At 44.9% G+C, this 15244-nt stretch overlaps 2 protein-coding genes across 7 annotated transcripts; one reads left to right on the top strand and one right to left on the bottom strand.

Moving 5' to 3' along the window:
- Positions 1-161: 161 nt before the first annotated feature.
- On the bottom strand, positions 162-7300 carry tbccd1 (TBCC domain containing 1). 6 transcript variants are annotated; one of them, XM_068328569.1, is made up of 10 exons: positions 6891-7300; positions 6433-6519; positions 6092-6358; positions 5761-5919; positions 5514-5630; positions 4172-4421; positions 3822-4008; positions 3216-3746; positions 2337-2572; positions 162-289 (listed from the first exon to the last, which is right to left on the bottom strand). In XM_068328569.1, the coding sequence occupies exons 1-9, from the start codon at positions 6891-6893 to the stop codon at positions 2383-2385; spliced, it is 1791 nt and encodes a 596-aa protein (XP_068184670.1). In that variant the 5' UTR covers positions 6894-7300; the 3' UTR covers positions 162-289; positions 2337-2382. The 6 variants fall into 6 exon arrangements, with proteins under 6 accessions (XP_068184670.1, XP_068184671.1, XP_068184669.1 ...); XM_068328570.1 differs by lacking the exon at positions 162-289 and having other exon boundaries at positions 987-2572; positions 6821-7300; XM_068328568.1 differs by lacking the exon at positions 162-289 and having other exon boundaries at positions 987-2572.
- A 130-nt stretch (positions 7301-7430) lies between these two features.
- Positions 7431-13258, top strand: dnajb11 (DnaJ heat shock protein family (Hsp40) member B11). The gene is made up of 10 exons (XM_068328574.1): positions 7431-7615; positions 7932-8088; positions 8573-8670; positions 9717-9849; positions 9976-10118; positions 10433-10515; positions 10589-10646; positions 10740-10851; positions 11604-11763; positions 12629-13258. The coding sequence occupies exons 1-10, from the start codon at positions 7542-7544 to the stop codon at positions 12691-12693; spliced, it is 1083 nt and encodes a 360-aa protein (XP_068184675.1). The 5' UTR covers positions 7431-7541; the 3' UTR covers positions 12694-13258.
- Positions 13259-15244: the final 1986 nt, after the last annotated feature.

Genomic DNA, 15244 nt, shown 5'->3' with positions numbered 1-15244 from the left:
ATTCCAGGGCTATTCAGCTTTTCCAGAAAAGCGAGGCAGGATTACAGCATAATGGTCGGGCCTGGTTGGAGTCCATTGACCCCCACTGGTGGACCGGCTGGTTCGGGTGCCCACCCCCACTCCAGTTCTCACACCATGTCACACATGCCAACTCCGCTGGTTTCCCCCCCCCCCTTGTGAGGATGTGCTGACTCATGACTTATCTGTGCCTTATGGATGAATCCAGAGAAGATTGTGAATCCAAAGACAAAGAAACACGTCCACACTCCAAAAAGGTCACACTCGAAGTCTGAGAAGTACAGAAATATTATCAGCAAAAATAGACTTCAATGTTCAAAAAAGACCCGTATAAGGACTCGTATTATGATGTGTATTGTTATATACTATCTTCTTCTTTTCTTTTGGCTTTTCCCTTCAGGGGTCGCCACAGCGAATCAGTTGCCTCCATCTAACCCTGTCTTCTGCATCCTTTTCTCCCACACCAACTACCTTCATGTCCTCTTTCACTACATCCATAAACCTCCTCTTTTGTCTTCCTCTAGGCCTCCTGCCTGGCAGTTCAAAACTCAGCATCCTTCTACCAATATATTCACTATCTCTCCTCTCGACATGTCCAAACCATCTCAGTTTGGCCTCTCTGATTTTATCTCCAATTTATTTATGAATTTATTTATAAATTTATTCATAAATTTGTTTTATATTTAACATATTAATAATATATATATAATAATATATATGAATAACAAATTATTTATAAATTTGTCATATACTATATCCCATCTATTTTTATTACGTGTTTTCAAGCATCATTCTACCACTGCAGTTGTTGTTAATAATGACATAGCATAGTTTATCTTTATATTGTCTTATTAAGCTTATTAAATTATTATGTGAAGCAACACACACACCCACAAATAAGAACCAAACCAACTGGTTTTAGTCAAACTATAATTAATTTCTATATTTAACAATCTCAAACAGTAGCGTGCTCCTCCTCTGGTTGATGCAGAGGTTCATGTTTTCAAATCAAAAACAGTTTCAGAAACAACAGAAACACATTTTAAAGTCACTGACATCTTGGAAATGACTCTTTCATTGCATTTTGAACACTTTCAGAGCACTTCAGAAATTTGACATAAAATTAAAGAAATATATATTTTTAATGGATACAAACATTTAATTAGGCAATTTAGGCATCTACCATCAATATTTCTGCAAACCTACCAGTGATGAATTTGATGATATGTGCCACAGCAGCATATATCAGTTTTATTCAAGAAATGGCTGAACATTGATGTAGTAAGAGGTTGTTATTACTGACATCACACAGCTTACAATAAATCCGATGGTAAGTCACATGTGGAACACCATCACAGCCCCATTCGACTCTAACCACACACCCAAAGCACTGGAAGCACACGAGGACCCTGGATCACCGATGATCGGTTGGACACAGGAGACCACGAAAACCTGTGTACACAACACTCTGGACATCAAGCCTCATCTTAAAACAATACAACACACAAAAGTCTGTCAAACGACTGTTTTGCCATGAAACTATTTGCGGTGTGGCTTGAGTCGCTGCAGCGTTCCGACAAGCACAGACGGTAAAAATCCTGCTGAAAATATTCCTCTATGAGCAATTCCTCCAAAGATAATCCTGAATTCTACAAAAATATCAAACATTCCTTCCCTTCATACAAAAAGATCTTCTAGGTTCTATTACAATTAAATATCCTATCACCTGAGCAAGCTGTTTATATAATGTATGTTGGCACATTAGGAATCACACTGGGCTGCAGGTGTTCTGAGCAGTCAGTGGGCAGCCAATCACGTTCATCTGCTGGTGGTCAAACATCGACGCCACAGATCTGATCTCAGCTCAGACAAAACATTCATGACCTTTCTCCACTAAATCACAGGGTAGAAAGTTAAAATCTCACTGGAGGTGTTGAGAGTTATTAAGTTCATGAGCAATAAGTGCTTCAGTACATTACACTTAGCCTTGTTTGAGTTCCCCAGTCATATTTAGTGACCTACTTTTATTTAATCAGCAGCACTCCAGTCCAGCTGTTCTGTGTCTCTTCAGATGCTGGACCTGTGTGTGTGACTGAGGTGACCTCGCTCTACATCCACCACCTACCCGCCTCGGACAGGCTAACAACTTAGCAGCCTTTTGTAAGGGCAAGACTCATCAAACAGCATTCCAGTCAACAGTGATGACAGTAGTTGCTATGACAACTCGAGACAGCCCACATAATCCTGTTCATCAGAATGCCAAAAGAAGTTCAAAACGTTGTGTTAACAATCAGTAACCCGAGTGTACATTCTCCTACGCCAGCTTGAGGAACATTCTAGTTGTCCAGTCGGTACTCCATCACTTCAGCTCGCCGTGGACGATGGGTGTGTCTGTCCAGCTGTCATTTGTTTGGCCTCATGAACTTGTGCTGTGTCCGTTGTCGGGGCGGTCATAGACGGGACGAGGCTGTCCAGCTCCTGCCTGCGCCCTGTTTCCACAAGCCACTCATGGAACTTGACCTCCACCAAATTCTTAAACTGCCTCTTCTGTTCACTTGAAGACATAAATGAAAAGATTGTTACTATACAGAAACAAACAGGGAAACTCCAGAATAACAAACAGATATTAAGATGCGGAATCCCAAAGGACTTTTCCCTCATGAAATGAAATCAGTGGTGACCTCCCTATTGATCCATAGAACCATAAAAAAGGAAATTACTTGGGATAAAAATTGACCATTAAATCACCCCAAAGTTTATTAGTCCATACAACATTCCTGCTGCCTCCCTGTCAAACACCTGAAGGACATTAGCTCCTGTTTTAAATTCAAGGGCTTGTGAAGCTACTAGTCTTGGAGAGACTTCCCCTGTGCTATCTGTACCCAACCCCTACCACTAATGATTGTGTGAAAACTCACAACGACCAACACGTCCAGCCAGTGATGTGGTGAGGCTCATACTTTATCTGCCTTCATTTCTGATGTATAAGCTGCTATTTTTTTCTCACACTTTGATCGCTGCACCCTAAAGAATGATGAAAGTCATTTATTTTTCAGCCTAATGAACATTTAGCCTCGCCATAGCAGACCAGTGAAATCACCTGAGAGTAAACAATGTACCAATGGCTCTGTGAACTACGACCCTTCATGACCCTCCCTGACCCTTCACGCTGCACACAGACTGGTCAGGTCACCTACTTGCTCAGCTTGGCGTCCACCACAGTCTTCTGCCAATTCTGTATCCTCTTCTTCTTTGCATCAAGCTCTGCCTGATATTGGGGCGGCAACCCCCCCGGCACCTCACAGGTGTCCCCCTCCATTTCAAAAGGCACAACCAGTGTGTTGAACTCCGTGGGGGGCAGCAGCCGGTAGCAAGCAGGGTCTGTGCTGGACGCTGTGCCGGGGGTGGAGTTGACCAGGCCCTCGGTCCCCAGAAGTAGGGGCTGGTCCCAGACATTGGGGACCACAGCCAGACCCACACTGGCCATGTGATCCTCCATGGAGGGGTAGAACGTGTGGAAAGGCCCCAGCGTGATGTCTGCATTCCCAGGCAGGAGCAGCGGGTTGGTGGGCGTCAAGGCGTGGATGGTGCAGCGTGAAGAAGCCCCGATTGAGATCCTGCCAGCGACACACGCCACTCTCACGTTCTGGCAGCTGTGAATGTGGACACTGGTCTCCACTGGGCCCAGAACCACCGTGGTATTGCGGCACTTGTCCACACAGACGGACCTGAAGGAGCAGCAGCATCATGACGGATAAACTCCGTCAACAGGAGCTACGTGTGAGGATGGAGGCTGGCCCTACCTGAGAGGAGACAGGAGGTAGATGAAGGCGTCCGAGCAGCGATGGATTTTGATGTTGGCACCAGTTAGCTTGTCGGAGGTTTTAGCCAGGGTCTGCCGAAACACTTGTGACATCAGCACTATTTTACTGCCCGGTGGAGCGGTGTGGGTGTTACGGGCTATCTTGGCTCTCTTCATTGCCCCCTCCACTAGAAAGCACAGACAACCAGTGGCTGGTCAAATGCAGGGGACAGGACCACATGAACTGATAACAGACACACACTCACACAATACTGCATCCCCTAAATATCCCCATGAAGGGATTCTGAGAACCAGCCAGAAGGAAGCTGCTTCCAGTCCAGGTGACAGTACCTTGCTGGGCCCAGGCCAGCTTCTTGCCTGAGCGCAGACAGGCGGTTATTCCAAACGGGTTGAGTGTGAGGCTCTGCAGGAGGCAGGACAGCAGCTGGTGCAGTGGGAAGGCCTGCCCGAGGGCGGAGTAGCCGGCCCGTGTCTGCAGCGGGTCTTTGGACAGCAGTCGGTGGACCGGCTGGACCGCTCGGTTCAGACCCGCTGAGCCTTCCAGCAGCAGACTTAAGCTCTGCACAGCCTCCAGGGAAACCTATGCAAACACAGGACCCCAGACAGAACACTGACACATCAACCAATAGTAGTGGTCAATGGTCACGAGCACAGACCTGCTTCTGAACACATCCAGCTTCACTATAACTGACTTGGGCTTGTCATTATGTCTAATGTTAACTTTTACTTATTCTGTTAAAGTGGTCACATTCTCACCACTGGACTGTCTGGGCTTTGAATTTGTTTGAGCTTTACTGAAAAACATTTTGTGGGGTTTGGACATGATTTGACATTTCCATAAATATCTTGAAAAGTCCTGTCAGTCCTCACAACTCAGATGGAGTTCTCCATCCTCTTGAAGATGAGACGACAGTAATCGTCTTGACTCCGGCCTATCCCAGCTCACTACGGTGAGAGGTGGGGTACACCCTGGATGCATCGCCAAGGCATCGTAGGGCACGTGAAAGATGAACATGCACTTACAAACACTCAACACCTATGGACAATTAGGTGTGACCAGTTCACCTCAGCTGCCTGTTTCAGGAGGGGGGATGACCCAGAGAGAACCCACACAGATGCGGGAGAACATACAAACTCTACACGGAAAGAGCTCCAACCCAGGGTCTTCAATGTTGGTGTAAAGGACATAAAGGACAACGTAGGAAAAAGGTAACCCTCTCATCCTGACTTGAAGCCATCAAATGGCTTTTTAAACATTTTGTATAAAATGCTTCTAACTGCAGCTGAGTCCCACACCCACCCAAACTCACTGTATAGTCAGGAAATGGGAGCCTGATTCCACTCCTAACATGCAATGTTAGTTCTGCCTCATTAGCTTTTGTGACTCGGACATGCTGGGATGGATTTGGCCACAGATGCTTTGTTTTCATGCATTAAAGTTGATCATTTAAGTTGTTTTCAATGTAAAGATTCTATTTTCAGTGACAATGAATGAATGTTTGAGACTTTAAAGTACAGTAGTTGGCAATATCAACTAACACCTACAAGAAAGTTTTGGAAAAAAATACCTCCAGGTTCATCAATGTGAGAAACAGATATCATTTAATCAATAATCAAATAGGTGAAGATTACTGACGTAAAGTTATGAAGGATGCATTGACAGCCCACAGACCTGGCAATCTCGAAGAGCATGTCCAGACTGGGAGAGCTGGTCGGGTTCTACCAGCAGCTCTAGAATCTCAGCTAGATGGGTTTGTACAAACGACAGGTGGACCTGGTCGTCCCAGTTCTGTAGAACAAAAGACAAAACCAGCATCATCGTGGAGAACCGAGAGGTGACGACATCATGGTCATCAGGCTGGGCTTCAGGATTAAAGGCTGGACAGATGGGTGGCATCCGTTTATCTGTCTGTCAGGACCTTGTTCTGAGCGCTGGTCTTGGCCTCGCGGTCAGAAGGAGAGGGCGAGCGAGTTCGATGACTGGGCCACTCTTCACCAATCAGAGAGGTGCGCAGAGACACACGGTTCAGCTGCTGGATGAAGAGGAACAGGAGGAACTGCAGCGTGTCCACAGAGAGCTGAAGACAAGAGCAACAACACAACGAGGGTTCAGACCCAGCCAGTTGTTGTCCAACATGTGAACCTCTGGTACACACCAGAACACAGCAGCATATCTTCATCTGAGATGACACCAAAGCTCTGACTCACAAACAGAACCATCAAATGTTCTCATCACCGTCATCGTGGTACCTTGCTCCTCTTTTGGTTCAGCTCGCCTTTGGAGGAGCACTGGGAAAGACACTCGGCCCACTCCAGTCGCTCCTCTGGAGTGTGGCCTACGAGAAGGTCGAATGTCTCAAAATAAAGCCACGCAAGGTATTCTGGGAGCTGGAGCTTTCCACAGGCGATGTGCCTCCACATGGGCCAGCCTAGAACCGGAAAGCATCCGTCCCGTGTCCGCACGTATGTCACCATCTTACGGAGGTAGTGCAGACTGAGTTTGGAGGATGGCGCCACCTAAAGGGCGTTAATCCAGTTACTTTACGATGACACAATATTATCACCTTAAATTAACAGGTGGGCTGACTCACCTGGAGGGCTCCCAGGAGAAACGGCTCCATCCGTGGCCATATGTTCACAGTATCTCCCTCCATGACGATGGACAGGAAACTCGAACACTACAGGAAGTAGACGACACAAGAGACAGTCCAGTCAGTTCATCTCAGTCAGCTCCCATCAGGATGTAGGGATGAAAATGAACTTTACTGCCCCTTTAATGCCTCTTAATGTCTCAAGTAGGGTTGAGAGCATCAGTGCGTAACCATGACAATAACGAAACAAGTCCAGATTGTGTGTGGTGTTCAAAAGTATCTACAGTATCAAGCTCCATGACAACCACTGGCGCCTACATGAGGCCTGGTAGGCTATCTGGAGTTACGTAAACTACCGGAACCCAAACAAGTAGTACGAGAAACGAACATTTGTTTTTTAACTCGACTCTGGGTCCTCGGAGCTGACCAAACGGAGCCTGAGCAGCTAACGTGGCTACCATCAGCTAGGGAGGCTAGCAGGAGTCTTCCTCCTTCCTTCCAGACCGAGCGCCACTCCGTCCCGCTGTCCACGGGTCACCCACGGGTCACCCACAGGTCACCCACGGGTCACTGAGCAGGTGGAACTCGTTGGGTCGCTGCTGTGTGCGGTGGCCCCCAACAAGACGTCTAGAGTCTGACGGACATCACAACTTCTTCCTATTTGGCGCCCTCCTCTCCTGAACTGACAGCCAGGAGCGCGCAGCCCGCGGGAGCGCGTATTTCGCGAGAGTGCGCTTCACGCATGCGCAGTGGGGGTAGAAGGAGACTCAAGAGTTGACGCACATCTGTTGCTGCTATATCTGAATTCACGGAGACATCAGCGAAAACCCACCGTTACAGGACGTTACCCACCGTTACAGGACGTTACCCACCGTTACAGGACGTTACCCACCGTTACAGGACGTTACCCACCGTTACAGGACGTTACCGTCCAACCAAAAATGGGAAGTGTTGCTTTAAGGGAGGGCGGAGCTTCGGCCGGGAAGGCGGAAGTTCCGACATCCAGTGGGCGGGCCTCTCTGACAGGAGCAAGGCTGCTGTGACTGGCAGCGGGTCCTGCGTTCAAAGCCGGCCGAACCCGTCCTACCTCCGTCAGAACTCTGGCTTCTATGGCCGCTAACGGGATGAAGCTCCGCGGTGTCTGCTGCCTGCTGCTCTACGTCATCACGGCGGTGCTCGCGGGGTAAGAACCGGCGCCGGCCGGTCCACATGTCTCACTGTGATTGGTTGGAACCGGCTGGACGCCATACATCATGCTGCCTACTGTAGAACCTCTTGTTAGCTGTTCGGGAACCATGAAATCAGCCAGCAAAACACAACTGTCATTTCCGGACGTGTATAGTTGTCGTTAGCTTGTAGCTAACGTTAGCTTGTTGCTAGCTGCCGATGCATGGAAACCAAGACGGCTTCCTTACTGACCGGAGCTAGCTAGCTAGCTGGCTAGCAGTGTGAGTCTCTGTGTGTGTTTCCTCCTCACTGTGTGTCTTTCTTCCCTGTAGGAGAGACTTCTATAAGATCCTGGGGGTGAGCAAGACCGCATCGATAAGGGACATCAAGAAGGCCTACAGAAAGTTAGCTCTGCAGCTGCACCCCGACAGAAACCCGGACGATCCCCAAGCTCAGGACAAATTTGCGGATTTGGGGGCAGCTTATGAGGTAGATGTTCTGCTGCGGAGGGTTAAGATTAGGGTTAGAACTCAGGAGACCCAACGGAGATGTGTCACTGTGTGCAGAAGTGCCTTAAAACAGAAACGAGGTTTCTGGATTTGTTTTTTAGTCATTGAAAAGCTACAGCCGCTGTGATTGGTTGAGTGTACCGTGTGGCTGCATCTGATTGGTTGTTATGGAACCAGCTAGAGTCATTGAAGACCAGACGTGGACCAGTGAGAATGGATTAAGAGAAGAATTCCGAGCTGTTCACTGAATAATGTTCAAACTTTTCTTCAAAAGTAATTAGGCCTTACGGAGTTTAAAGTCATTGTCACAAAAAACCTAACATTATGCAAATAATTTTTCACATTCTATTGTTTCTATTTATTAAAGATCTTTATTTCTAGGGTTAGGGTAAAAGGATCTATTGGATTGATGTGCTGAAACTGTGTGAAATTGAATTACATATGGTTATTCTGTTTAATTGTAGGTGCTTTCAGATGAGGAGAAAAGAAAACAATATGACACTTATGGAGAAGATGGACTCAAAGAGGGTCACCACGGCTCACACAACGACATCTTCTCAAGGTGTGACTCGTGAACTCATTTGATTTGCTAAAAAACTCAGAATAAAACAATGAAAAGCTGAATTTATTAAGTTGGATGTCAAGAGTGTTAAAAAGTGTTAGAACGTTGAAACATTCCAGATTTCTAGTTTGTTTTGTTCTTCACCGTCTGCCATGTCTAAGGTTCATCCATGTGTACAGTTAAGTGGTACAAATGGCTGTCAGGTCACCCTTCATTTGTTATGTTACTGAGAGTTTTAAATCCTGACGGTAAAGTGTTTGAAAACAGGACAGCTTGGCTATCAATGATGTTGATAAGTACTGAGCTCAGTAATAAGACAGTGTAAGTAGCTCTTCCCCCAGATCCACTTCTGCTTCGGTAAGTGAAGCAGACTCAGAGGAAGGGGTCCTCACTCATCCTGATGGTGCTATCAGCATCATGTATTCTCACAGGATGTGGGCTTTTATCTCCCTCTCATCCTTCTTGATCATTTTACAGTGATAACAGTAATGTCCATTTCCTTTCCTTGTCCATTGACTTCACCATGAATGACACCATCAGACAAGTTCACTGAAGTTGTATTTAATTGAATACATTTTCACAAGCAGGATTTTCTCCAGCTATAATTTGAAGTCTGTTTGAGAAAGTTTTGGAAAATAATGATTTGATAAATTGCATAACAAATTAGATATTTTTGGCATTTAAGAGTGTCATTTAGACTTGAAAAAATATTATTGTTCAAAAAAATGGGAATGAGCAACTAACAAAATAGTGAAAGCACATGACCCAGGTTGATGACTGGATTTGATCAAGACAACCAGGGTTCTGCTAAGATAACTGACTGGTTGACCAAGAAATCCGAAAGCATTCATCTCAAACCTGTAATTATTAAACCAAGAATCCGCTAGAGATCACAACTCAAGACAGGGAATGTGTTTTTCAAGATTAAAGTCACTTCAAGAACATTTGTAATAATTCAGATGGATCTACAGTCGAGGCATTGATTCCCGTCGTGTTTTCGAAAAATTGCTATGCTGGCCTCCTCTCACAATGTCCTCTCTTTGTAGCTTCTTTGGTGACTTTGGATTTATGTTCGGAGGCAACCGACAGCAACAGGACCAGAACATCCCCAGAGGAAATGACATCATCCTAGATCTGGAGGTCACGCTTGAAGAGGTGTACTCTGGGAATTTTGTTGAGGTAAAGAAAGAAACATTTCTCTCTGAGTACTTTTCAGTTGTCAGTCATTTTACTTTATAAGTACTTTGTCATTTGATCTGTTGAACAAAGTGTTGTGCTGACGTCATCGCTCCTTATGTGCGACAGGTTGTACGAAACAAACCAGTAGCCAAAGAAGCTCCTGGCAAGAGGAAGTGTAACTGCAGACAGGAGATGAGGACGACGCAGCTCGGACCGGGTCGCTTCCAGATGACACAGGAAACGGTGTGCGATGACTGCCCCAACGTAAAGTAAGTCATCCTGAGAACACGGGGCTTCAGTGTGACGTGTCGTCCAGCCTGCATCAGGAAAACTCCCCTGAGATGGAGAGAGGGAGACGTTCTCTGATATGACGCCTGTCCTGCTCTTCTTCTTGTCTGCTTGTGGTTGACAGTGTGTTCAGTTGTGACTGGTGTCATTGCTATAAAAGCTACTTTATACACAGCTGGCCCGACCGTGTCACAACTGACTAACACCTGAACAAATGGGAAGTAAGATGGAGGATTCAGTTGGTTACCATGAAGAGGTGGACCTGAGTTTGTGTTTCCTGTCTTTTTATCCACAGGCTGGTAAACGAAGAGAGAACCTTGGAGGTTGAAATCGAACAGGGAGTGAGAGATGAGATGGAGTACCCTTTCATTGGTGAAGGTGAGTCTACCTTCTGTAATGTTGCTTTGTGTCCATACGTATCCCCTGTTTTTAACACTGCATGTGACCACAGGAGAACCCCACATCGATGGAGAGCCAGGAGACTTACGGTTCCGCATCAAAGTGCTAAAGTACGAATCAAGATTGTTTGTGCTCCTGGAAAAGAAAGTATAATCAGACTTGTGACTTGCTACGATGTGACATGTGGCTGCTTTTCTTTTTAGACATCCTTTGTTCGAACGCCGAGGAGATGACCTTTACACCAACGTCACGATCTCCCTGGTGGAGGCCCTTGTCGGATTTGAGATGGACATCGTACATCTGGACGGACACAAGGTGCTGTAGATCCTTCATTACAGAGATATCCCACGTCAGATTGAATAGAATGCAAATCAGATTAGAATTATATCCCCAGTATAGTACAGTACGTTACCTTGAGATACAAGTTTGAACTCATAAGTCAAACATTTCCCCATTTAAAATAACTTAAGTCATTTTAATCCGTTCCAGCCTTGTAAAAAAGTCCCAAACCCCCTGAATTATGAAGAAAAAACCCATATTTTTATCAATTATAAGAATCTCCCTCTCGTCTAATAAAATTTTTACGTGCTAAAAATCACCAGTAGAACTAAGAATTCTAACGGTTGGTTTATTGTAGAGTGGCCGCACTTAGTCTAGACCAGCGATCGCGGAGCAGGAACCTGAACAATAGAACAAGCTGCTTTTATAGCTCATGGCAAACAGAATAATATTTGCTGTCTAACAACTACCCATCTGACTCCATATGTGGTGTCTCCTTAACTAAGTATGTGATTGGCTACTTGGACATGTTGGACATGACTAGCGTGAAAGTTCATAGGTGAAGCCCTCCTGGAATGCACCAGGTCCTAAACCAGGACCTGGTGTGAAGGATTACAGCTCTGAGTGAACTGGCAACCTGCATGGCACGAAAGCCAGTACTGAGTCAATGTCGATACAAACAGCAGAGCATTTATTGCTTTTTTTACTGTATGTGAAGTGCTTTATATACAGTAAATAAAATAAATATGCTTTGTAATTGAATGCTTGTGTCTGTCTTTTTCTGACAGGTCCATATATTGAGAGATAAGGTCACCAAGCCCGGCGCTCGGATGTGGAAAAAAGGAGAAGGCCTTCCAAACTTTGATAACATCAACATCCGCGGTTCCCTCATCATCACCTTTGATGTCGAGTTCCCACAGACACAGTTGGATGAACAGCAGAAAGAAGGTGAGACTTTTGATCCAGTTGGGAAAAATTCATTTATACTAAATGGATTTTATATGGTGTAAGTGATTACAGCTACACCTCGGCTCACGGGGTTTGGAGTTAAGGCGTTCTTGTATATGTTGGTTGTCTAAAAAAATACATAAAAAGAAGTTGATGTCATTTTTTTTCACTTTACCTCTGTCTGCTACAAATACTGGAATCATAAGATCATGTAAACCGTTAAAAGCACATATCCTGTTATTGTACAATAAATCCGAATAAAACATATAATATCATATTATTAGCCTGTAGCAACCTCTGTGGCCCACAATGAGGTAGAAGCAGCTGGAGATGAGGCTGAAAAGTTTTATCTGTTCTATATTAAAAAATTTAATTTAATTGTCATATTAAAATTGCAGTTAATGCGTTCCAGTAACCACACACGATTAACAAATTCCGCAGTAGGGCGACAAACTATCTTATTATTTTCGGTAATTTAAATGTTTATGAAACCCCCCCCATGCTGATATTTTCAACCACCTTCTATCTGTATTATCTTTTCCCACACTCTGATATACTGTCTAAAGCACTTTTGTGTCTCACGGAAGTCTGAGACTCACGGAACTTAGCGCACTTCCGGATGCCGTCGGCCAATAGAATGCCCACATGACTGCCCACCAAAAATCCGCGATGAGGTGAAGTCGTGAGCGTTGATGCGCGAATGCGGGAGGGAATGGTTGTCTTCAGTTCAGCCTGGAGACAAGTTCATTTGCGTCGTTTCCTGGAACCGATTAGCTACGTAAGCCAAGGTTTAGCTGTATGTTGTTTCTGCTGAGAGCCTGTCTTGTTGAATTGTAAGTCTTTTTCTGTTTCTCTGTGGTTGCAGGTATACAGAGCATTTTGAAGCAGAGCTCCGTACAGAAGGTTTACAACGGCCTACAAGGATACTGAGTTTAGCGGAGGCACTTTGTCATTCTGGACTGGATGTATTTATTTTCACATTATTCTCAGGATGGCTTGATTTCATTAGGTTTTTAATGTTCCACATTTTGGCAGATGTCAGACTTTTTATCTGACGTATATAAATACAAACAATTTCATGTGTTCATTGTTGTTTTTTTGGACCCTACATTAATGTAATGAAACCTTCTTAGCTTAAATCATATTTGTAGATCAAAGTCTTCTGAGGTGACAGCTGTACTTTCCTGACTACTGAAGAACAGAATTCCTACCAGCATCTGTGCAGCACCAGAGGACGTTCTGCTCTTTTCATTGGTTCCCTGAATGAATGGTCCCAGCCATCAAGTTATATATTTGCCTTTGTGTTCTCATCTGATTCAGTAATCTTTGTAAATGCGGATGAACAAAGCTTTTCTGTTGTGTTTTACGTTTCTGCTCATCATTGCATTCAGTGTGTGACAACAGCAGAGAAATGGACCTCAGCCTCAACACTCAAAGATCCGTTTGGACCTTTTCCACTGAAAACAACACACTGGAAGCCAACAAACCCTTTTGACATATAAATGAAGATAAATGTTTTCACGTTGGTGTATGTGTTGGGGATGGAACTCCAATGTTTCCAATCCAGGTTTGTCTGGTGTCGTGTGGTTTTCAATCACTCCATTAGTGATGCTGTGACCTTCTGGTGGGGAACATCTTCAAGATGTCAATCGCTGGAACTGGGATGCCCACATATGTCTCTCAGTTCCATAGCTGGTTGATATTCACTTGTAAATGCAATCATATTCAGTACAGATGGATCGATGGTCAGAAGATTAACAGGGAAGGATGATTGGGATTTTTGTCTTTTCTAAAATGACAATCATTTCCTAAAATATGTGTACATTGCAATGATTGCACATTGCAAATGCTCTGAATTACCGGTAATCACATTGTCGCAACTCAAAGAGGAAGTGATACGGTGTACCTCTCTATAGAATAGTGTCAACATGCCCACAAATGCTCAAACATCCTCTGGCACACACAGGGCTGGACAGTGTGTAGAGGTATTCTGTCTGAGGTGTCGTTTCTCCAGCCCCTCGGGCTTCTGACACGTTTCAGCACCTCCCCTCTGGACAGCTGTCAGACTCGTGTAGCAGGAGGTCAGAATGTGTTCTATCTACTTCTAATGTCCAGCGAAACTGTGGATGATTTCAACCTTTTGCCATTATTTTGTTCACAAACCCCGGCGACAACATTCATGACTTCCGCACATTCCAGAGGAAATGTGCGGAACTAGACACACACACACTAGACACAAGAAAAATGACAGATTTGAGGGCAGGCTGTCTGATACCCACACCTTCAGAAGCCAGGAATGGTGCTCATATTTCCTACAATATTTATAAATGATACTAATTTTACATATCTTTTGATTGGGTGTGTAGGATGTAAATTTGGGAATTTGTAGAACTGACTACAGTCAGTTCTACAAGCCAGACAGAGCAGCATATGTGCCATTAAATTAGCAGCCTGACATTAAAAATTGGTTAAAATTCATTAAGAGTACCATTCAGATTATTTCCTGATCTGAAGTTTGAAGCAGATATTTAAGCTCCAAAGTTTGTCTTCTTTTATTAAATCTTGTTCTGATTGATATATAGTCCAGTCTGAGGTGAGGCTCAGCTGCTCTCTGCTTCACTTCTACTTCTTTTCCTTTCTCCTTTTCCCTTCAGGGGTCGCCACAGCGAATCAGTTGCCTCCATCTAACCCTGTCTTCCGCATCTCTGCTCTTCTGCATCTACTGCTCTCTGCTGCACTAAATTATTTTAACCAGTTTTTAACGTCAGGCTGGTAATTTACTGGCAAATGCAACTTACTGTCATGCTGATATTAAACCACCTTCTATCTGTATTACCTTTTCCCACACTCTTATAGACTGTTTAAAACACTTTTGGTCCCAAGCCCGGATAAATACAAAGGGTTGCGTCAGGAAGATGCGAATCAAACCTATGACTTCCATACCGGATCGGTCGAGGCCTGGGTTAACAACGACCGCCATCGGCGCTGTTGACCTACAGGGCGCTGGTGGAAATTGGATTACTGTTGGTCGAAGGAGAGGAGGAAAGTGCGTTCGCACGAAGAAGGAGAAGAGGAGCGCCAAGAGTATAGGACTGAGAGTAGGGACGTTGGTAGTGGAGACTTGGTGGTGGAATGAGGAGGAACAGGAGTGTATACAGAGAAAGAGGTTAGCTAAGAAGAAGTGGGACACTGAGGAGAGTAGACAGGAGTACAGGGAGATGCAGCGTAAGGTGAAGGTAGAGGTAGCAAAGGCCAAACAAGGGGCTTATGATGACTTGTATGCTAGGTTGGACAGTAAGGAGGGAGAGACTGATCTATACAGGTTGGCAAGACAGAGAGACAGAGATGGGAAGGATGTGCAGCAGGTTAGGGTGATTAAGGATAGGGATGGAAGTCTATTGACAGGTGCCAGTAGTGTGATGGGAAGATGGAAAGAGTACTTTGAAGAGTTGATGAATGTGGAAAATGAGAGAGAACAAAG

Source organism: Antennarius striatus, chromosome 12 (assembly GCF_040054535.1).
Source record: "Antennarius striatus isolate MH-2024 chromosome 12, ASM4005453v1, whole genome shotgun sequence".
In the NCBI taxonomy this organism is placed as follows: Eukaryota; Metazoa; Chordata; class Actinopteri; order Lophiiformes; family Antennariidae; genus Antennarius; species Antennarius striatus.
This window is presented reverse-complemented; position numbering and strand designations above follow the sequence as displayed.